This window comes from Ambystoma mexicanum, chromosome 1q (genome assembly GCF_040938575.1).
Source record: "Ambystoma mexicanum isolate Mex_15411 chromosome 1q, UKY_AmexF1_1, whole genome shotgun sequence".
Lineage (NCBI taxonomy): Eukaryota > Metazoa > Chordata > Amphibia > Caudata > Ambystomatidae > Ambystoma > Ambystoma mexicanum.
The window spans coordinates 172,305,045-172,327,969 of record NC_090922.1 but is presented as its reverse complement, the minus strand read 5'-3'; the positions used below and the strand labels follow the sequence as shown (position 1 = coordinate 172,327,969).

Here is a 22,925-nt window from a genome sequence, read left to right as displayed (position 1 = left end):
TCTCACGTGGTTGTGTATATGTACTGCTGTGTAATCATATTCATGAGCATGTGAATCCATGCCAGAACCCATGCTGGAGAAGGAACAAGTTACTTACCTGTAACTCTGGTTATCCAGCATGGGTCTGTCATGGATTCACATGCAAACCCTCCCTCCGTTACCTCTGCAGCTCTTTTCGGTTCATACTGTCACTTAACGTGCTCTACCAAAACTGAAGATGGCCACCAGGGGGGGGCACTTAGGGGGACGAATGTCATTGGCTGGGGCAGTATGACCCAAACGACAGTGATTGGTTATAAAGGAAGCAAGCAGTTTTCAGGTTAAAGCGAAACTGCTTTCTTTTTTTTCTGAGGATTACCACCCTGACGACGGGGAATATTCATGATCATGTGAATCCATGCCAGACCCATGCTGGAGAACCAGAGTTCAGGTAAGTAACTTGTTCCTAGTGATGAATCGCAGGCTCAGTCACTTCTCCCCAAGGGGGCACCTTTCCCTGTGAGACTAGGGAGATGAGCCTGCTACGCTATACCCTCCCTAGGGGTAGAGGCAATAGGGAGATGAGCCTGCTACGCTATACCCTCCCTAGGGTTAGAGGCAAGCGTGACCTCACCCTGAGAGACCCCCCCCCCCAGAACCCCGAGGGGACAAGGACTCCTGTTCTGATGAGGAACTCCCAAACCCAACCACATATATCCCATTACCAATCAAACCTACTGGAAGAACACATGAAGGTCAAGTTGAGATCTGTTATTGCCATGTATAAACCTCAAGAAAACCTGAAAATAAATGTGTGCAATATTGAGACAAAGAAAACCATGAGAGTAATACTGAGCACAAACAAAACAGAGAGCAAGGACTTTAACGCTATGCCGGGGAAGTCCTAGCACAGCGTCATAAATATGTGGGAGAAGAAAACATGAAAGGGAGAGAAGCCTGGGAGTTCCAAATCAGTTTTTAGCGTGAAGCTGAAGGAAACTGGGAAGCATGGCTTTCTGAACCTGGAGGGAAAATGGCATGCCACAGTGAACAGGTTAACCTCCAGGAGACTCAAGCTAAGAGACGCTGAAGACCTGGAGCACAGTCCCAGGAGGGACCAAGCAAGAACTGGTGGCATGACTAGTATGCGAGGGAGTGCGTCAAGGATGCCGAGGCCAGTTACCCCACAGCACCACGCAGCGTGCCACGAGAAAAGAGAAAAACAAACCGAGAAAGCATCCTGACAAGAGAAAAAGAGAGCCCCTTCTACAGGCATGGTGATGTGATCCCTGAATCAAAAAGGTAACTGGGAGAGCAGGAGACCTGGGTAGGGCAACAAAAATAACAAGTGGGATACTCCTACTCGTCCCAGTGCAGACGTAGTGTCAGAAAAGAGTGAGAATTATTACTGGGTCCTCACACTCGTCCCAGAACAGAACCAGTGTTGGAGTAGAGTGACTATCATTACTAAGGTATTCATACTTGTCCCAGTAAAGAGCAAATCTTGGAGAAGAGCATGAAATATAGGTTGAACAGTGTTTGTTATATGAAAAGGATTGGACATTGAGTAAAGAGAGGGTCTCGTGTTTGTCTAATCACAGAAGAGCAAAAAAGCCTCAAGACAGAAGAGAAATCAAAACAAGCAAGAATACGAGAAACCCAAACGCAAGAGAAGGAAAAGTGGAAAAGCCCAATAATCGAACTTTACGCCTTGATGAAAGTTGTAACAAAGAACTATCTGCAGATACTCTTTTAACTGAACTTGCTGGTGGTGACGTGAGGTTAGATTAGTTTTTGGACAGTAGACCGACCTTACTTTTAGACTTGGATGATTGACAAGCACAAGTTAGTTTGGTTAGTTAAGGAAACTCTCTAGCTTAGGTAAAGTCAGGCTTTTCTATCTTTCTATGAAATAAATAATAACTCCAAAATGGAAGTTCTGAGTCGATGTCTTTCTTCTGACCCGTCATAATTCACGCACACACTGATGAAATGATTTGTGCTCTACAAGGATGAGTCGTGGCTAAACTGCCTATTTCGCCTTCACGCTTCTACAAACCAACTGTGATCCCAATCCTAAAGGTAAAACAGGTGCAGTCAAGCGTTATACTTCCTTTGCCATTTTGTGTTAACATGGGCCATTTACAGACTGTACTGTTAAGGGGTGAGAATGTGATACAGTAGCAATCCAAACAGCAATACTACAACTGTTCCAAAATAAAAGAATGTCTGATCAATCAAGCCCTTAAAAAGTATACACATAAATACAAAATCAATTCATAAAAATATCTGTACTTCAATAAACAAATCAATAATACAACTAACCATTAAATCACTGTTGAAACCCACCCTATAAAAGAATACTGAAAATGCAGAACAGGAATATATATGCGCTCTGGATACTTTGAGAGAGGGAGGAGAAAGGCATCAAATGCTACCATGTTATTAAAAAGGAAATTATCTCATTTTGCAATTTATGTATATATTGTTGAATGTTCATATTAGTATATTTTAACTGTTTAGCGAAATGTTCAATCTTAATGGTTTCTACCTGATTTTAATTGATCTTACCTGGATTTGATAAATGTTATCTGTCCATAAGCCTAGTAATTGATGATTTGTGTTAGTTATTAACCTTTGTTATTATAATGTATTATTCATTTTGTGATAAATTGTGCAATAGGTTTGTTGTATTTATAACGAACGCTCTATTAAGAAAAATAAAAGGAAATGTCTTTGATGGAAATGGGTGCAAAGGGGTCTTTGCTAGTCTCTAGTGCTCCAAACGGTGGACCCCCACTGTAACATGGTCATATGAAGGTAACGGATTTCAATGTCGGGCAGTTTGCTAGGGGTCAAACCAAGCTTCGAGCTATTGCTCTTGTGGGTCCAAACTGGTTTGAAGGCGTCTAGATGCATTGACCTCAGTCGGGTTTGAGCGGGTGCTGTATGCGGTTCGAAGGTGGCGTCTAGTCCGAAGCAATTCTGACTCCTGGGTAGCCAAAGTAACTTACTTCACTAATTGTCACCCCTCCTATATTAATGTCCATTTGTGGCCGTCACTCTTGCTGTCAGCCATATCTCATTAGTTAATGCAAATACAACAAAGGTTTTATTGGCATTCAGTTCAAAGACTTTCTCCCTGAAAAATTTAACAAAGTGGTTTGCCTGTTTCCTTAAGCCTGATGTGGTTGGGGACATGATAACCATGTCCTCGGTAAAGAAAAGGATGTCCATATTTTTACCCCGAAGCAAAGATGCGTCCAATGATTCATTGGGAATTCCATTGATAATCCATTGAAAAGGAGAGGGGCAAATATGCAACCTTGTCTTACACCTTTTTCAACCGAAATGTTCCTAGTGGTTTCCCCACCAAGACCGCATCTCACTCCTGCTGATGACCCTTCATACAGGTTCATTATTGTTTTCAGCCGGCGGAGGAATACTTGTTCCTCAAGTAAAGCTCACTATAGTGCACATTTGGGTATGCTGCCGAAGGTGGCTCTCAGGTCAAAGGAAAGTAAATGTAAGTTGCCAACCTTAATGGTCACATACTTATTGATTCTTGATTATTGTGTAGAAGTTAGAGCTTCTGTTTTCCCAGAGCTTGAGTTGCAACAAGCTCTTCTGGGATTCCAGACTGACCAGGGTTTTCCAGTTTCATTCTGATAACACATATGGTTAAACGCGAAATGGTGTGGTGGGCAATTAATTAGAGCTTGTAAGCAGGTCTTCCTTTTCAAGAGTGCCTGTGCAAGACTACTGACGACTGACTCCTTTTGTTTCCAGGGGGAAAAGGAGAGGCACCTTGAGCGACTTGGGCACTCATGGTCTGTGAATTTTTTAGAACTCTCCTTTTCTCCAACATGGGGTCTGGCATGGATTCACAGGCTCATGAATATTCCCGTCATCAGTCTGGGAATCCTCAGTAAAAGAAAAAACTGTTCGGATCATGTCGGAGGAGAAGGACACAGCTTCCTTCTTCAAGCTCTGCACCAGCTGCGGCTTGCGGAATGTTTTCACGGACGACAAGCGTTCCCAGTGGCTGTATTGTCTACATCTGATGCACAAGGAAGAAGATTATGAGATCTGCTGTGGCTTCTCCAAGCACATGATGAAGGACCGGCACGTCCGACTGGTGACCTGGCTTAAGTCCAGAGCCTCTACCCCGTGTGGTCCGCTGGGACATGCCTCATCCGGATTCAGCCAGGCAGAGCGGGCTTCTAAGTCCTTTGAGGGCGCTCCATCTGTGGGGGCCCAAGACAAGGCCAAGCACTGCATGTCCGTTTCTGCCGGGGTCGCCGCGCAAGCGGGTCCCGCTACGGTCTGGGCGCATTCATCGTCTTCATCGGCTTCCATCTCCAGCCATCGCTCCAGCTCTTAATCGAAGAGAAAGTCAGCTACCCCAGGGAAGCTGCGAGAGAAACCAGAGAAGGCCAAGCAGGACAAGGTGTCTGACCTGCCAGCTAAGTCCCAGTTGATCCAGGCCAAGATGTCCTCTTCTATCTCGATGGTGCTGCCGCCCTCTGCAAGGGTGAAAGGGGCTGACCCTGTCATGGGTACCCCGGTGGCAGTCAGGGTGGCTCTCCCTCCAAGGCAGGAGGCTCTGGCCAAACCAGTGGAGAAGGCTCTGGAGAGAAGGATGCCAGACCTCAGCTCGAGGTCTACCCCTCAGGAGAGATTGGTGATGACAACGATGAAAACAAGGTAGTGAGCGACAACATGTGCGCTGGGCCCAGCGATCCTCTCCCCTAGGCACAGTCCAGAGATCTGTTGCAGGATATTCTCTCGACCCTCCACACACTGGTGTCAGAGATTCAGAAGAGGATGCCAACGGCACCACCAGCGATGACCCCGTTGACATCCGGGCCACCACCGCCAAATAAAGATGCCGCCTCCACTGTCACTGCCCCCCAGGGATACAGGACGGATACGGCTACGACGGACACCGACCACGCCGGCGGACTCTCTTCCCCCACCAAGGGCTTCTCATCCGGACAAAGTCGGGTCCTTCCACTCCGTGATCCCCCGTGCATCAGAGCTGGTTCAGCTAACCCTGGAAGAGAAGAAAAAGGAAGGCTTCCTTTGCCAACGCCGGGAGGCAAAAAGGAAGACCATTCTGTCTTTAGCTTTCCTGGACAACGTCGGGGATGAGGGGCTGGCACTTCTGAAGAACTCCTCCTCAGCCCCGGCGAAGGCTTGAAAAGAACTATTGAGTGCCGGAGTCTGCGCCCAAACGTCTGCGGTCGCAACCATCACTGGACTCAGTGGTCTCGGTTGCGGCAAGGAAGAAGTCATCCAACCCGTCATCATCGACCTCTGTTCCCCCGGACATCGAGTGGGACGGTAGGTCATTTACTCGGCAGCGACGACGATCAAAGCAGCACACACCTTAGCGATCCTGGCCAGGTATGACCCGGAGCTATGGTACAAGATGGCTCCGATCCTGGATTTCATCCCAGAGGACAAGCGGGTAAAGGCAATGGAGAGCCTTCAGGAAGGTAAGGTGGCGTTGCCATCACTGTGGCCCTGGACATTGTGGACACAGTGTTCCACCAGATGAGAAACGGGGTTTGCCTCCGTCGTCATGGCTGGTTGAAGGACCAAGTTTAGATAAGAGGTCCAGACGAGGGTCCTGGACATGCTGTTCGATGGACAATCTTTTCAGAAAGGCAGTCGACGAATCTCTTCAAACCATCAAAGTCAACACAGAGACAGCCCGTGCCCTGGGCTCGCTGCAACAGCACTGTCCATTCTTTTGTCCCTCAGGAGGGAAGTCGTGGAGATCTTCGAAGAGTTTCGGCGATGGATCGTCCTTGTACCGCAAGCTCTCCCATTCCACGACCCAGGAAGCCTACAGGGGTTGTTCCAAGGCCTTCGCAGGTGGCAGCTGTCATCGTCAAGGCTCCCAGGGCGGCGCACCAGCCTCCAAGCAGGACTGAGCCTGCCAGGATCTCAGACCTCCACCCCTGCACCCCAGTGGGAATCCTGCTGGTGAATTTCGTCAGTGTGTGGGGAAAAAATCTCCACCGATCGATGGATGCGGGACACACTCACCCACGGACACACTTTGGAGTTTCAGCAAAAGTGTCAGCGAATACCACCGCTGGCCCGGCAGGAACAACGCATCCCTCAGCTGCTGCTGGAGGTTCGGGCCATATTAAGAAAAGGGGCGATAGAGCTTGTTCCAAAGTGACTCCTGGGCTCCAGAGATTACTCAAGATACTTTCTGGTAAGAAAGAAGACTGGGGGCTGGAGGCACATTCTCGATCCACAGCGACTCAACAAGTTGATCAAGTCCCAGAAATTCAACGTGATCACGTTGCAGCACGTGTTTGGCCAACTGGAGGAAGGAGACTCTGTCGTCGTTGGAACTGCAGGACGCATACTTCCACGTCCCCATTCAAGTAAATCATAGCACGTTCCTGCGCTTCGTCGTACAAGGGAAGCACTAACAAGTACCAAGTTAGAGAGTGCATGGCTCTCCCTTTGCGGACCAGAGTCTTTACGAAGTGCCTTTCTCCGGTGGTGGCACATCTGCGACTTCAGGGAATTCATGTGTACCCTTACCTTGACGACTGGCTAATTCGGGCCAAGTCGAAGGACATCGCTGTCGATCACATGGAGAGGAGTGTCTGGCTGCTGACGGATCTGGGGTTCTCTGTGAACTATGCAAAATCCTGCTTGACTCCATCGCAGAACGCTGTCACGGCTCGGGGAGCCTGGAAGCTCTGGAATTAGGTGGAAGCGGCGTACGGATATCCCGATCACGCTTCCTCTACCCAGTGCAGCGGTCTAGTCTTTTCAGCAACGTCTCCCGACACAGGTTATAGCCCGCCCCTTCCTGTGTTCGGGTGCGTTGCAACGCTCCTGTTTTCGGCTGCTGCTTGTCTTTCGTGCTCGTGTCCCCTGCTACCGTTTTTGTTTTCCGTACTCTTACCCCCCCTTCCTTGTTAGTTTTCTTGTACCCTCTCCGGTCAGCCCGCTCCGGCTCTAGGTACTCTCCTTCCCAGGTTTCTCTTTCCGGAGCTCGCTCCGATTCTTGATTCCTCCCTCTCCCCCTTTCCTCGCTCCCGTTCTCCATTCCCTTCCCGTCCTACCGCCTAACTAACTTCCCTCTATTACTTCGTTCCCGTTTCCTTACCTCCCCTTCCGCCCGCCTTTGTTTACTATTCTTGCCTTTCCGTCTCTTCAATCCTTCCGCCTTTCTTACTTACCTTCCTCCACTCGCCTTTTCTTGTTTATTGGCTCCTTCTGTTGTACCGTACCCAGGAATACACTTCGGATTTGCCTTGCCTAGCCCTCTTACCTTGTTGCTGATACTTTGGACTTCCGATTTCTTACCTGCCTCTGCTATTCCTCCTTGGAGGCCTGCTGCCCAGTTCTGGAAGGGTGTGTGCCTCTTCTCCAGCAGATACTCAGCTCCTGCAAGTGTCAAGTGCTTCCTACTACAGACAATTCATCTACAGATCTCTGGGGTTTTTTCAGCCTCTGGCTTTTTTCCCCCCAACTCCGCGGCCGCGGAGGGTCACCACCGCTCACCCTTGGGGTGTCGCGGTGGCGGCCTCCTTCGGCCGCTCTCATCTACAAAAAAAAGGGAAAGCCAAGCCTAAGGAGAACCAGACCCTGAACCTACGCCGGGGAATACGAGGTGAGGAGGAAAGGGAAGTAAGGGAGGCCGAGATCCTACAGGATCAAGAGGAGATTCTCGATACCCTTGACAGTTTGCAACGCCACAATACCGCCATGGCCTCCCCTCAACAGATCCAAGAACTGATAGCCGCAGTTCAAAACCTCAACCTAGAAGTGCAAAATCTTAAAGGGGCCAATGCTACACTACAGCAACGGATCGCAGAACGAGATCTTCCGTCCACCGACCTGCTTCCCTTACCTCTTGTGTCGGGGAAATTTGATGGAACCCCCAAGAAACTCCAGGAATTTTTGGATGCATGTCATCTGCATTTTTCATTCCGTACACATACTTTCACCTCTGGTCACGCCAAGGTGGGGTTTATGATTACCCATATGTCCAGTAACGCCTTGGCCTGGGCCACTCCTCTAGTGAACAGATCTGATCCCGTCCTCCTAGATTACGAGGCCTTCAAGACTATGATGAAACAGACGTTTCTACGTACCGAGAGTACCTACTTGGCATCCGAAGATCTGCTAGACATCAGACAAGGAAACAATGATGTAATGTCATATATCACCTCCTTCAAGCAAATCGCTGCGGAAGCAGGATGGCAAGAACAAGCACAGTATGCCATCTTTAGAAGGGGGCTGCGTGAGGAGTTGAAGGACGAACTAGCCAGGATAGAACGTCCTCTTACCTTTGCTGACCTGATCTCGGCTACTCTCCGGATAGATTTCCGACTGGCAGAACGTCGAGCAGAACGCCGCAAGACTAAGAGCAGTACATCAATACCCCCTGGCCCTTCTCTTTCCTTCCCCCCTACCTCCACTCGTCTCACAAGAGAAGAGCCTATGCAGATCGGAACCACACGTTCCCCTCTCACCGCAGAGGAACGTAGAAGAAGACGAGAAGGGAACCTGTGCATGTTTTGCGGATCGCTGCTTCACCTGCTCAGGGATTGCCCCGACGTTCCACCCAGGCGTTCGGGAAACGAACACCCTCGGTAAGGCTGGGGACGCATTACCGAGGGAGCGAAGCTAGTCCCTTTGTCACCCTTTCTGTTACTTCTCCAGAGTGCACCGAAGACCACCGTCTTATGGTTATGGCTGTCACCTTGATCATCAACAAGACTACCATTCAGACACAAGCCCTGTTGGACTGCGGAGCCGCTGGCAACTTCATGGACACTCTCTGGGCCGAGAGGCAAGGCATTTCCCGTGTTGCCAAGGCCGAAGACCAAAAGGTAGAAGGCGTGGACGGAAGGCCTTTGAGCTCGGGTCTCATCACGCACACTACAGAAGTCCTTGCCTTACACATCATGCAACATTCTGAACGTTTGTCTTTCGACTTGATCAGGGCTGCTCACTTCCCATTAATCCTCGGGATTGGGTGGTTACGAAGACACAATCCTACCATTCTCTGGTCCGAGAACGTTTTGAGTTTCCAATCCACCTTTTGCAAGACCAACTGTCTACCTCAAACAGAATTCTCTACAGTACACACCTTTTGTGGTGAAGATCCCAAAACTATCCATTGTTTGCCTGCTTATCTCGCTGAGTATGCCGACGTAGTTACAGAGAAGATCCCCCTGGATCTTCCTCCGCATAGGCCAGAAGACTGTGCCATTGATCTTCATCCAGGGTCCTTGGTTCCGTTTGGTCGCCTGTACCCGCTAACCCTCCAGGAAAAACACCATTTGAAGGAATACCTGGACAAGAACCTAGCCAACGAACTCATTAGACCTTCTAAATCCCCTGCCGGTGCATCATTGTTTTTCATCCCCAAGAAGGACACCAAAGAACTTCGTCCTTGTATTGACTACAGGGGTCTCAACAAGGTCATCATCAAAGATCGCTATCCCATGCCCCTCATCTCCGAGATCATTCAGGCCGTACATTCTGCCACTGTCTTTACTAAACTGGACCTGCGCAATGCGTATCACCTGCTCAGGGTACAAACCGGAGACGAGTGGAAGACGGCTTTTAGGACACCTTTTGGGTTGTACGAGTACCAGGTGATGCCGTTTGGGTTAGTCAACGCTCCATCTATCTTCCAGCGCTTTATGGATAGGCTCTTCTCGGATCTCCTAGGCAACTCGGTCATCGTCTATCTCGATGATATTTTGGTTTACTCTCGCACCCAAGAAGAACATTGTCTACACGTAGGGGAAGTTTTTCACAGACTCCAGGACCATCAACTCTCAGTTAAGTTGGAGAAATGTGTTTTCTCAGCATCAACTATACCCTATTTGGGATACATTCTTTCTTCGGCAGGGATAGCCGTTGATCCACGCAAGGTCAGTTCCATTTTGGAGTGGCCATCCCCTGCTTCTGTGAAGGACATTCAGAGGTTCTTAGGACTCTCGAACTTTTATCGGAAGTTCGTTCCGAACTTCTCCCAATTGGTGCTCCCGATGACCTCTCTCCTCAAAAAGACCTCTTCGCCATTCCGGTGGACTACCGAAGCAGAAAGAAACTTTCAGCTGCTAAAACAATCCTTCTGTGTGACTCCTATATTACGTCAACCCAATCAAAACCTTCCCTTTGTGGTGGAAACTGATGCCTCTTCAGCCGCTGTGGGAGCCGTCCTACTTCAGGAATTCCAAGGGAAGGAACACCCGGTATCATACTATTCCAAGACTTTGAATCCCAGTCAACGTAACTACTCTGTGATTGAGAAAGAACTGCTGGCAATGAAATTGGCCTGTATAGAGTGGCGTCATCTACTCCAAGGGGGAATGCACCCGTTCACTCTCCGAACGGACCATAAGAATCTCCAGGTGTTGCGCCAGTTTGAATGCTACAACACCAGACAAGCAAGATGGGCGCATTTCTTCGCGCAGTTTGACTTTAACATCACATACATTCCGGGCAACCAGAATGTAGTAGCCGATGCCCTATCACGACGTAGTGACTATCTTATGGAACTGGAGACCAAGCCTGAGCTAATGTTTCCTGAGTCCCGTACCATAGGAACGTTATCCGCGTTCCTACAACAAGTCAAGGAAGACTCTACCGGAAGGTTTGAGGCCGATACCGGTCTAAAGAAGAAGAAGAACTATGTTATCCAAGACGGCCTATACATTGTGGACAAGAGATTGTATTTACCAACCCCTTCTCTCCGGGAAAAAGCTCTTTCCTGGTGCCACGATGCCAAGGTGGCAGGTCATTGTGGCATCTACAACACTCAGGAACTCCTACTGCGCCATTTCTTCTGGCCTCGAATAAGGGAAGAAGCCAGGCTATACGTCCAGTCATGTATTACCTGCCTACGCAATAAAGCCTCCACTCAAAGACCTTTAGGTCTGCTTGAACCGGATTCTATACCTACCGGTCCATGGACCACTGTCTCTACCGATTTCATCGTAGAGTTACCTGAATCCAGTGGTTGTACCTGTATCATGGTTGTCGTTGACTCATTCACCAAGATGGCCCATTTTTCCCCCCTACCAGGCATACCAACCGCTTCAAGTATGGCCGAGGTGTTGCTAAAAGACATTTTCAAACTGCACGGGATTCCTACTAAGATCATCTCTGATCGTGGCAGCCAATATACTTCCCGATTTTGGTCCTCTCTCTGCGAAAGACTAGGCATCGAGAGGGCTTTAACGTCCGGGTACCATCCCCAATCAAACGGCCAGACTGAACGTCTAAATGGTACACTTGAGCAATACCTAAGGTGTTTCGTCAATCAACGCCAAGATAACTGGGTTCAACTGTTGCCGACGGCCGAATTCTCGTACAACAACTCTTGTCATTCAGCCCTCGGTATGAGTCCTTTTTTCTGCACCTACGGTTACCATCCCCGTGCCTTACTTCCTTTGACCGGCATTGAATCCACAGTCCCTTCTGTAGAATCCATTGCGGAAAGCCTCCAAGAAGCTCATCGTAAGGCCAAACTAGGGCTCCAGGAAGCTCAAAACAGACACCGTTACCAGGCGAACAAACATCGGAGATCAGTTCCTGAATGGGACGTGGATTCCAAGGTTCTGCTATCAACCAAATATTTACCAAGGTGGGTGCGCCCTTCTAAGTTGTCTCCCAGATACATAGGGCCTTATAAGATAACCCAGATAATTAATCCAGTGGCCTTCCGCTTACAATTACCCTCTCAATTACATCGTATACATCCCGTTTTCCACTCTTCTCAGCTTAAAGACTTTCATGAGGACAAATGGTCTCGTAGGAAGACTGCCTCTCCTGTGCCAAAAAGTCCAAAGACCGACATCTTTGAAGTCTCTCAGATATGCGATTCACGTTATCACAAGGGTCGTCTAGAGTATCTGGTCCACTGGAAAGGATACCCACGATCAGAAGACTCCTGGGAACCTAAAGGACATCTGGACTCGCCCCTCTTGTTACGCAAATATCAACGTAGTCACCCTGGCAAGCCAGGAGGGGTGGACCATAGGAGGGGGCATACTGTCAAGGCTCGGGGAGCCTGGAAGCTCTGGAATAGGTGGAAGCGGCGTACGGATATCCCGATCACGCTTCCTCTACCCAGTGCAGCGGTCTAGTCTTTTCAGCAACGTCTCCCGACACAGGTTATAGCCCGCCCCTTCCTGTGTTCGGGTGCGTTGCAACGCTCCTGTTTTCGGCTGCTGCTTGTCTTTCGTGCTCGTGTCCCCTGCTACCGTTTTTGTTTTCCGTACTCTTACCCCCCCTTCCTTGTTAGTTTTCTTGTACCCTCTCCGGTCACCCCGCTCCGGCTCTAGGTACTCTCCTTCCCAGGTTTCTCTTTCCGGAGCTCGCTCCGATTCTTGATTCCTCCCTCTCCCCCTTTCCTCGCTCCCGTTCTCCATTCCCTTCCCGTCCTACCGCCTAACTAACTTCCCTCTATTACTTCGTTCCCGTTTCCTTACCTCCCCTTCCGCCCGCCTTTGTTTACTATTCTTGCCTTTCCGTCTCTTCAATCCTTCCGCCTTTCTTACTTACCTTCCTCCACTCGCCTTTTCTTGTTTATTGGCTCCTTCTGTTGTACCGTACCCAGGAATACACTTCGGATTTGCCTTGCCTAGCCCTCTTACCTTGTTGCTGATACTTTGGACTTCCGATTTCTTACCTGCCTCTGCTATTCCTCCTTGGAGGCCTGCTGCCCAATTCTGGAAGGGTGTGTGCCTCTTCTCCAGCAGATACTCAGCTCCTGCAAGTGTCAAGTGCTTCCTACTACAGACAATTCATCTACAGATCTCTGGGGTTTTTTCAGCCTCTGGCTTTTTTCCCCCCAACTCCGCGGCCGCGGAGGGTCACCACCGCTCACCCTTGGGGTGTCGCGGTGGCGGCCTCCTTCGGCCGCTCTCATCTACAAAAAAAAGGGAAAGCCAAGCCTAAGGAGAACCAGACCCTGAACCTACGCCGGGGAATACGAGGTGAGGAGGAAAGGGAAGTAAGGGAGGCCGAGATCCTACAGGATCAAGAGGAGATTCTCGATACCCTTGACAAACGCCCTGTTTCTGGGGTCCAGGCTCAACACTGTGTCCTCTCTGGCGGCTCCGTCGGAGGAGAGGATAGTGGCCATTTTGGGCAAAGTGCAACGGCTGTTAGCACAAAAGATTGCCACGGTGAGGACCATCAAGTCGCTGCTCGGCATGTCATCATGCATCTACCTGGTCCTGCTCTGCAGGTTGCGGATGCGACCACTCCAGGAGTTCCTGTAGGTGTCTGGAAGCTTCAAAGACAGGATCGTGCTCGACGTGGAGTTCCGTCAAGCGATAAGGTGGTGGGGCGTGCGCTCCAACATCACCGGGGGCACAGACTTCAAGAGCCCTCCATACCAGGAGACGGTCACAACGGGCGCTTCCTTCGAAGTGTGGGGAGCACACACCGGACGTCTCCACGTCAGAGGCCTGTGGCTGCAGGAGAAGATGCTACACATCAACACACTGTAACTACGGGCTGTGTTTTGGGCCTCAAGTCATTTCTTCCGTCCCGCAAGGGCAAAGTGGTGAGAGTCTTCATGGACAATAGCATCACAATGTTTTACATCTGGAAGCAGGGGGGCACTAGGTCCCTGGTTTTCTGCAGAGAGGCGCAGGAGTTGTGGCACTGGGCCATCGCCCAGAGGATGTTCCTCATTCCTTTCCACCTGGCGGGAATCAAAAACACTGTCGGCGACTCCCTCAGCAGGGACCTGCGTTCTTGCCACGAGTGGGAGCTTCTGCAGGATGAAGTGGACATCCTCTTCCTCAAGTGGGGCAGTCCCCAGATCGATCTGTTTGCGACGGCGACGAACACCAAGTGCCGTAGGTTCGCCAGCAGGTTCCCCCAGCCGGGGAGCAATGGTGGGATGCTTTCTCCTTCCCTTGCGAAGGCCTGTCCCTCCTGTATGTGTTCTCTCCATTGCCGCTGCTATTACGAGTCATCAGCCAACTCGGACGGTGCTGGTGCAGGATGATCCTCGTCGCGCCAGCGCGGTCGAGGCAGATCTGGTACCCGGACCTTCTCAGCATGGCAGCGCCCCCTCCAGTCAAGCTACCAGTGGTCACAGATCTTCTCGCGAGGGAAGGCGCGCAATCCTGCACCACGACCCAGGATTGCTGAACCTGAAGGCCTAACTCCTGCAGCATTAGAGTTTGGTGGTTACGAGCTGCCTGCGAACTGCAGGGAGGTCCTCGCCAAGGCCAGGGCTTCGTCGACTCTGTAGTGTTACGGACACAAATGGAAGCATTTTGCGACTTGGTTCTGGTTGCAGAAGATTAAACCTCTATTGCATGGGCATAACAGCAAAATGCAAGTCCTGATAAGGCCATCAACATATAGGACATGCCCGCTGTGAAGGCATCATGAGTTAGACACAGACAACAGGTTAAAGTTCATTAACACAACATTTATTAACTTCAAAAGGTAGGGTGGAGTAATGCCTAACTTGCCTTATTCTAAGGTGGGATTTCCCTACCTAAAGAAAACTAAGGATAGTCTGCGTAAGGAAGTCCAAATACAATGTCTGTGTCCAAACCTATACTTGCCCTCACAACTAACTGTATACAATGTGATGGGATGTCAGCTGCCAAATGAATAGTGTTCAAAAGAAAGTTTTCGAGCTTTTTCCAGCTCTTGGCTTGTAATCAGCTCCCCCTTCCCCATGTTCAAAGTAGTTCATACAATGCAGGGGTTCTCTTCCCCAAAAGTTAAAATCTTCCGGCTTTCACCAGAACAACAAAATGGGTTTCCTTCCCCCAAGAGTTCAGTCTTCCAGCTTTTCAAAACACAATCTTTGGGACATTTACCAGCTCTTTTGACATCAGTACGTTTCACTGGTCTGTAGAGAGAGTTCTGTTTCTCTATTTGCAAATCACATAAACAGCTGTTGTAAAACACAATCTTTTTTATGGATACTTTCCTTGGCTTCTCCATACAGGGGGGCACTCGGTCTAGGCACAGTTGTCCGACCACATGGTCCATCCATTACAGGTCACTCAACCAATACCCCTTCTTGACTGCTTTCCATCAACAATTGGCCACTGGTTTCTTTTGATAGTGAAGGTTGATTCTTTCATCAGTGTGCCTCTCTTTTAACACAGTTCTGTGGCTTACTCAGCCACCGTGCACTTTGCTACAATTTTTCTGTGTTCCTCTGGCTCTTGCCAATAGAGGTTTCCTCTTCACCTGCAGCTCCTTGAACTCTTTTAGCTTTTCCCAATACTTGGTTTCTCATCTCATACCCTTCTTGGTATTCTCTTGGCTTTTGCCCCTGCTTGGGACTCAAACATTACACCCCAATGTATCTGTCACATGTACCACCTTTCTTCCAGTCCATTCACGAGTGCGAACAACTTGCTTTTGCTCTGGGCAGCATTCAAAAGTACTTTTAATGTCTTTCTTTTAAAGTGCTCATTTCAGCACTAACTTTTGGTTTGTTCTGTATTTGTTTCAGCATTCACAATTGCCTCTCTTACGTTCCCCGTTCAAAGGTTTCATGCATATATTGCACTTGTGGCCAAAACCAACTTGCAGACTCATCGGATGTCTTTCACAGCACTTCTGCGAGGCCCCAGGCAGCCACAGTCTTGCTATGCCTCTGGGCGTCTCGCTGTAGCAATGCAGCAGTGTTCTGTGGCTATGCTCCCACAGCCGGCATGCTGTTAGCGGTTTCAGCTTCCAAGGTGTAAGTCCTCCACCTGGTGACTGCTTCTTCCTCACAGTTCACCCTGGACCTCTGCCTTCCAACAGCCTCGCTTTCCGCTGCTTTCACTCTGCACTCGGTCTTGGATCTCCAGCGATTCTCGCGCCATCTCACTTTTGCTCCGGTCAAGGAAGTTGCTTTGCCGTTTCTGCCTTGCTCTCCTGCTACCCATCTGATCTGCATCAAGCTCTTTAAATATCCTGCGCTGAGGCTTGGAATCATTAGGGTTAGTCCGGTCACCTTGAAACAAGTCACATGTATTCTGCATTGACTCCCGACTCCTCTTCTCTTCTTCGTCCAGTACGAAAATGGTGTTTGGGGAGGTGGCATTAATAAAGGAAGTGTGCACTCCTCCTCGTCCCAGTGTTAAGGTGGTGTTTCTGGGGGATCATTTTATGAGGAACAAGAAGGAAATGGCTGTTTGAGAAACCTGAAGGTGTCTGCCTAGGTGGCCAGGACACAGCATCGCAATTAGATCAACACCTTTTCCCCATCCTACCATGTAGAACATTCCAAAATAATGGATTAACACCTGGGCCATTTACCTGACGTATCCCAATATCAGGGTCAGGCAAAGTCAAGCAATAGACCAGAGTCAAGCACACCTGACAGCCCTTTCCCTTCCCCACAGGGATAAAAGGTGGAGCCCAAGAGCACGATATGAGCATGGCAGTCCGCACGGCGTAAGAGCTAACTCAGCACAGCAGTCCAAGAAGAGAGGAAAGATGGCGCAGACCGAGGGTGTGATGAGGAGAGAAGTGACCTTGCCCTTTCCGAGCCAGGCCTGTGAAACCTCCACAAACAGAAACATAAAACTGCGAACCAGGGCCAGCATGTGTTGCAGCAGATGTCTACAGTACGCAAGACCCTCCTCCACTGATAACCAAGCCGGGAAGGACGTCGGTCTCGGTGGTACCAACCTTGACTCCAAGGATAAAGAAAGGCAAGCGGTTCATCAGAGCCGGTAAATCGAGGGGAGAATCTATAAGAAACCAAACTGTTTTGAACAAAAAGTAGGCAACGGCTAATTTGAAATTTGAGAAGCAAAAGAAGGGGAAAACCAGACACAGAGGAGGCCGGCACTACAAGCGTGGTTGCTCAGGCAGGAAACTCAGGGCGATTAGCTGATGGTAGAAGGACTACTGTCCCCAGAAGCCCTTGGGAAGAGGCGAAAAGAGGTCAAAGTGGTCATACAAGGGTCTTGTAAAATCCTCTGTACCGTCGAAAGTCTTTGAACGGCAGATGATTGCGAAAGCTAAGGGAAGTGTATCAACTTTTTACCATGCAGGATTCATGAACTCTATATCGGAAAAGTCGGCGAGAGTGAACCCGGCAGAGGGAAACGGACAACGAGGAGAAATTCCTGAAAGCCTTTTTTTAAAAGACATTAAGATTTGTGAAAGCAAGAAGTATTGCAAGACAAGAGGAAGGGAAGTGATCCCTTGTCAGTTGGGATCCGAGCCTGGCTGAGGGAGACCCGGGGGTGGAAAACTATCACGTAAAGTTCACTGAGAAGGGAACGGTCTTGTGAATTTGTTGAATACAATTACTGAGAGGTTTGCGCCCAGAAGAGGGGGGCCCAGGGTTGAAGCCGTCACCCAAAGTATATGTAAAGAAGAACTTTGTGTTTTTGTTGTAGAATACATCAGGCCTTGGGGGGGGGGGTGGAGAGACTTTTATTGAAAAGAGACATTACCATCGAAGAACCTTAAAGCTGGTACGGAACTGTCTGCTCGTGCTGAGAAAGCTTGAGCGTGTGCTGTGCTCCACCCACCTTGTCCCATGCTAAAAACTTGGGGAACGGAGACCTCACGGCAATCACATCCTGACTTATTATTTGAACACTGTTGCCTTTATTTTGATACCCTATCCCACACTCATTTTGTAATTAGTTGTAAGGAATTGGCAATAGGTTTTTCTAGGTATAGGCCCTTTATTTTGACACAACACTACTAATTCTGCCTTATTTTTCATTTGATGGTCGACACTTGCTCCCATCTTAGATTTAGGTAGGGCGTTTTTCCACACTGCATTTATAGTTCAATAAACACTGTTGAACTGTGATCACTTGTGTCTGTCTTTACTGTTGCCACCATTAGTTCCTTAGAGCTGACAGCCCACAAATGCTTGAGGGATAAAGGGTTCATTCTGGAAAGGGATTGGAGGGTACTATGTCTCGCCTAAAGGACGTCTTCTCCCCACTCCCTATGTTCCCTCGACCCAGGTGATCCTCCCTAGCATATCCACTACCCGGGTCAGGATCGGTTGGGGGGGGCTACAGAGAGAGCTTGGGCTCATGGTGATCCATCGGAGGGGTTGTCAGTCTCCCTAAAATGACTGGCCCTGCTGCCCAGGTTGAATGCGGTCATGCCCAGGTGATGTGTGTGAATCCTGGGCCTGTCTGGTGGGTTGTTTCACAGTGGTTTCAGCACACCTGCAAGCAGCTGTGTAACCCATCACCGCCACTTTGGCCAGCTGTTGGGGTGCAGATGGGGTTGCCATGTCGGCAGTTTATGGAGTGGCCGCAGAGCCTGTGCTGGCACTGGCAGGTCTGGTCTTGCTGGACCCTGGTGCACCATAGGGTCCCTTTCAATCCCGTTGGTTGGCCCTTCAGGGTTGTGGTTGAGGTTGCCGCCCTGGAGGCCCTGGTAGTCATTGGGCCATCACCCTCCTCCTCTGCCTCATCCGTAGCCGGCTGAGAGCCTGTAGGGGTACCAATTACATGCTGTTAGGCATTGTGCATTCCTGTGCGTTGGCTTTCCAGTCACCCCTGCGATTTGTTCGAGGGACACACCACACATGTGGACAGAAGGGTATGGTTTTACATGGGCCATTGCATGCGACCACAGCAGGGTGGGTATGGTAGCTGCTGAGTGTGGCATGTCCAGCACCAACAGTTGAGCGTGGTACATGTCATTTCAATAGGGCTCATGCCGCACCTTCACACCAGCTCAAAGGTGCCCTTGGAGGTCTCCCCCATCTAGCGTGGCAGAGGGCTAATGTGGCGCCCCAGTGGTCACCTAGCCTGGGGCTGATGCTGCCGCTGCTGGCATCAATCTATCTATATCCATTGGGCCAATCTGAGCTTAGGGACATATTCTTTGGTTGGTCATTTGCACTTGGGGGTGTGGGGGAGTGGCTGACTCGCCTCCTGCCTCTTGGCTGCTGGCACCAGCTTCCGCTCCACCAACTTCCTCTATCCCCTCCATGTCGAGGATGTACTCGCCTTCTCCTACCACTGGGTGAGGGCAATGGGTTATGTGGTGCCACCTCCTATTGCCAATGTCTCCTGTCTGTGTTGGGAGAGGAGGCTGCGCACTCTGACCTGAAGGTCATTCCAACTTTCACGGAAGTCCTCAGTATCCCAGTGGACCATGCCCACGGCTGTCACTTTCTGGCTGATTGATGGACAGATTTCAGCCTTCCATTGCCCAGATGTTTTACGCCGGCGAGTGCCATAAATTTCCTTGCAATGGGCAACCACCGCATTTGTGAGCACTCCGAACTCCCACCTCACTGAATTTTGGCTTTTGCAGCCGATGTTCGGGCACCTTCCCTCTGGACCTTTCTTGGGACATATTTACTGTGACTTGTGGGTCTGGATGGCTACAGGAAGTGGGGAATTTCAAACTGGCAACCACAATGCTTCCCTTTCTGGCGATGACGCTATTTCCACCGGCACTAGTAGTGCAGTTTGGCCTGCGATAACGGTAATTCCTCCGGGTATCGGCAGATTTACAACCAAGTTGCCCTGTTTCGGTGCTTATTCCGCTCAGAGGAATTACCATTACCGTCGAAAGTGTGCGCACGTTCCTGACCGGTTTTTATACAGCAGTAATTCCGCTGTATGCCACAGCGGTCACAGTAATTCCGCCGTTTTACTGCCTGACTCGTAATGACCCTTTCCAAACGTTATTTGTAGCATATCTCAGTTTCAAAGCAGCACATGAATTCAATAGTAATCTTTAACTTTAATTGATACACATGTTGATGCAAATAACTGTATTCATCTTTGATACTGTTTTGAAGTATTGTTGAATCCTTTTATTGCACTTTTCTGATGATAGGGTGCTGCTCATGCTTCAGAAAAACTACCATCTTTGCAAGAATTTAGAAAAGCTGAAGTAATCAAAATAAACCCTGACGCACCTCAGAAGAATGCCCGTTTTCTCACACTAGAAGTAAGTGATTTTGTATTTGTTCTTTTAATGCAGGGTTCGTATCGTGCTTGTCAAAGTATTAAAGATCTTGAAGTATTCAACAAAACCAGTGAGATTAAAGTGGACCCTGATAAGCCACTCGAAGGAGTGCGGCTTGCAGCTCTGCAGGTAATTCAATAATCTTTACAAACAGATTCTTCATTCGAGTTGTTTTCTGGTACATTGTAATCTATTCTTGCCTGTAAAACCACAGAGCAAAATTTGCCATTGGCTAGTGATAATTGACTCTTAAGCCCAGCTCCGAGAAAATGGGTGCAGAAGGATCGTTTTTGGATAAAGGTAATAGCTGTTTTAAGAACTTTCCTCTAACACAAACACATTTTGCACCTTATAGTCCCATAGATCCGCACCACAAAAGATTCTGCTCTTGCCTCTGCATTATAGACTTCCATGGCTGGAAAAATCAGTTTACTACAGAACCTACTGAAAAATCTTTCATAGCACCCGACTTCTGCACCATAACAGATCATCTGTTACTCATATATATTTTTGCCACTTGCACAGTTCCTATTTTTGGAAAATCTAATGCAATTATATCGATATCTACAAGATCAAATTCACTTCTCCTTTTGGGACAAGATTATCAAGGGAAGGAGGATTTATGATTACTACTGAAATTCCGAATGATCTTCCAGATGCAAGATGAACATTGGCTAGTATCTAACTCTTTTAGAAGTATTATGTTAGCCCACACTCATGATGCAGCAACAACCAGTCATAGGGCATTGCAAAGACTATGGAGATCCCAAGTAAGGCCACTTTTTGCCCACACATGGATTCCACACTGGACTCCTGCAGAAAAGAGCAATGACATAACCTTGGTGTGATTAACAGATTGATTTTATGTGACCAGTGATTATTTCTCTCTGAGGAAATAAATATATGCTAATACTTGTCCATTTTTTAGGTGTATTGATGGTTTCCCAGCCCTGAATTGTAATCCAGAGAGGTTCTTGTTTCAGTCTCCCTCAAAGGATTTAGTTGGACCAGGATGATGTTGTACCAGTGAGGAGATGACTACAGTATGGAAAATCTTTGGTAAAAAGCGAGAAACCCACCTTACCTATCACTCTGTGTTTAGTGGATGAGTGCAAAGGTACAATAAAACAATTGCAGGAGTTCTCAAGATGCTTGTAGTTGACTCTGGGCCTAGTTTGGATTTATTTGTGATTACCTTTAGTTCTGATGGCTCCCAGTTCTACCTAGTCTAATTCTCCTTTTACAAAAAATGGTGTTGCCTCAAAACCTTATATAAAGAACCCAAGACTAAACATGGTTCAATGTGTCTACTTCCCATGTATATGTTGAAATGCTTCTAAAGCATTTACATCATACATTTGCATATGCCCAGAGAAATCCTGAGAAGTTAGATTGGTGTATAAACACGTACTGCAACCACTAAACTAAAAACTTAAAAGTAAGGATGGAGATGGGCTGCAAGAAGTTCTCCCTCTAAATCTTTCAAAGTAACCGATCCAAGAAGAAGTGATTACCTTGTTGGTCACAATCCTTTGTAGTTATAGACACTTTTACCTGGTGCCTACTACCTGTGATTCCATAAAGGGGATTAGACAAAGAATGCTGGGACCACATCATCCTGCTGAAAAGCGCTCATCCCCCACTCAACCTAGAAAGAGATTGAGTGACCATCTCCATCTAAGTTTCCACCTTGAAATTGTGGAGTCATGAAGGAAGAATACTTTGGAACCCTTTGAATAGAGTTGGGTGAATTGATAAATATTTAGGTTGAATTGCTAAAAATTATAAATTAGAAGTAAAATATGGAGTATGAAGTTCTATCAAATATCTGCGTCTGTGCCTCATGTTACGTTAAGATTTATAACACACACTGCTTTTATTTACTTATTCAACATGTTCTCCGGTGGATCTGTAAGAGAGTCGGTGGGTTTTGTTAATTGGCAGGAAAGAGAAGGGCAATATTGCAATGCTTATTGTGTGGAGGTTGCAGATCGGAAGTACAGTGCGGTTTGGCTGGTTGTAAGTTTTATAGGTGAGAAGGGTAGGCAACACTGAAGGCTTTGTATTCAGGGGAGGACCTTGTACTTATGCGGGTGTGTGTTGCCCAGGGCTAAGTATGTTGGTTGTAGTTAGAGTAGAGGTGTAAATTTGTGATGTTAAATTTGGGGATTTAAAAAAAAAACCTGTGTGGGGTTGGCTGGTTTGTGAATGGTGATTGGTCTGGACAGAAATGGAAGGTTAGTCAAAAACTTGGGAGTTGTGTTGGTGTTTCTGTAGTGCTTTCAAATTATTGGTCTTGCTGTCCGTTGTATTATCATGAGGAGTTGTTCGGCTTTATTGGTTGATGCGTGAAGATTTCCTGTGTTGAGGTTTGTTGGCAGTGCCTTGAATTGGTGTGTTCAATTTGTTCTAGGTTCCTGCGTGTTGTGCGCAGTTCTAGGTGGAATGACGTTCCCTTAAATTGTATCTGCACTGAAAAATCAAACTGTTGATGAACGTTTCCAATGCTTATTAGGTATAGGTTTAAACTTTTCTACCATTTAAGCATTGAAGAGCTGTTTTTTATTTGTACTTTTCCTGAATTTCACATGGTCCTGTGAGGTGCGTATGTCCCTTGGTAGCGTTTTCCACCGTTTGGCCACTATGAAGCAGAAGATGGGCCCTCTGTGTCTTTCTCTGCAAAATCTTTTGGTTTCTAATAGTCTGTTGTTTCATATTCTTAGTTCTGTGGTTGGTTGAGTGTGATCTTGTTTTGGAGGAATTCTGCTCCTTTACCTTCAAGCGCTCTGTGGGCAGGACAGGGGGCCTTCAACTGCATCCTTATTTTATCAGTAGCCAGCAGGGTGCTCTGGGAGCCAATGTTATGTGTTCTCCCTTGTTGAGTCTGAGTAGTAGTCTAGCTGCTGTGTTTTGAATATGTTGAACATTTTCTTATGCAGTAGTCCGGCATGCCTAGGTAATTGCTGTTTGTGTAGTCGATTCTTCTAATGATC

The 22,925-nt window shown here is 48.2% G+C and overlaps 1 protein-coding gene across 2 annotated transcripts in view; it reads left to right on the top strand.

The window, feature by feature from the left end:
* MTHFSD (methenyltetrahydrofolate synthetase domain containing) overlaps nt 1-22,925 on the top strand; it is a 536,715-nt gene that overhangs the window by 212,782 nt on the left and 301,008 nt on the right. The window contains exon 4 of one of the 2 annotated variants that reach the window (XM_069636557.1): nt 19,948-20,061. In XM_069636557.1, the coding sequence (XP_069492658.1) occupies nt 19,948-20,061 (114 nt within the window). Of the gene's footprint in view, nt 1-19,800; nt 19,915-19,947; nt 20,062-22,925 lie in introns of both variants that reach the window. The other variant, XM_069636565.1, reaches the window with a different exon arrangement.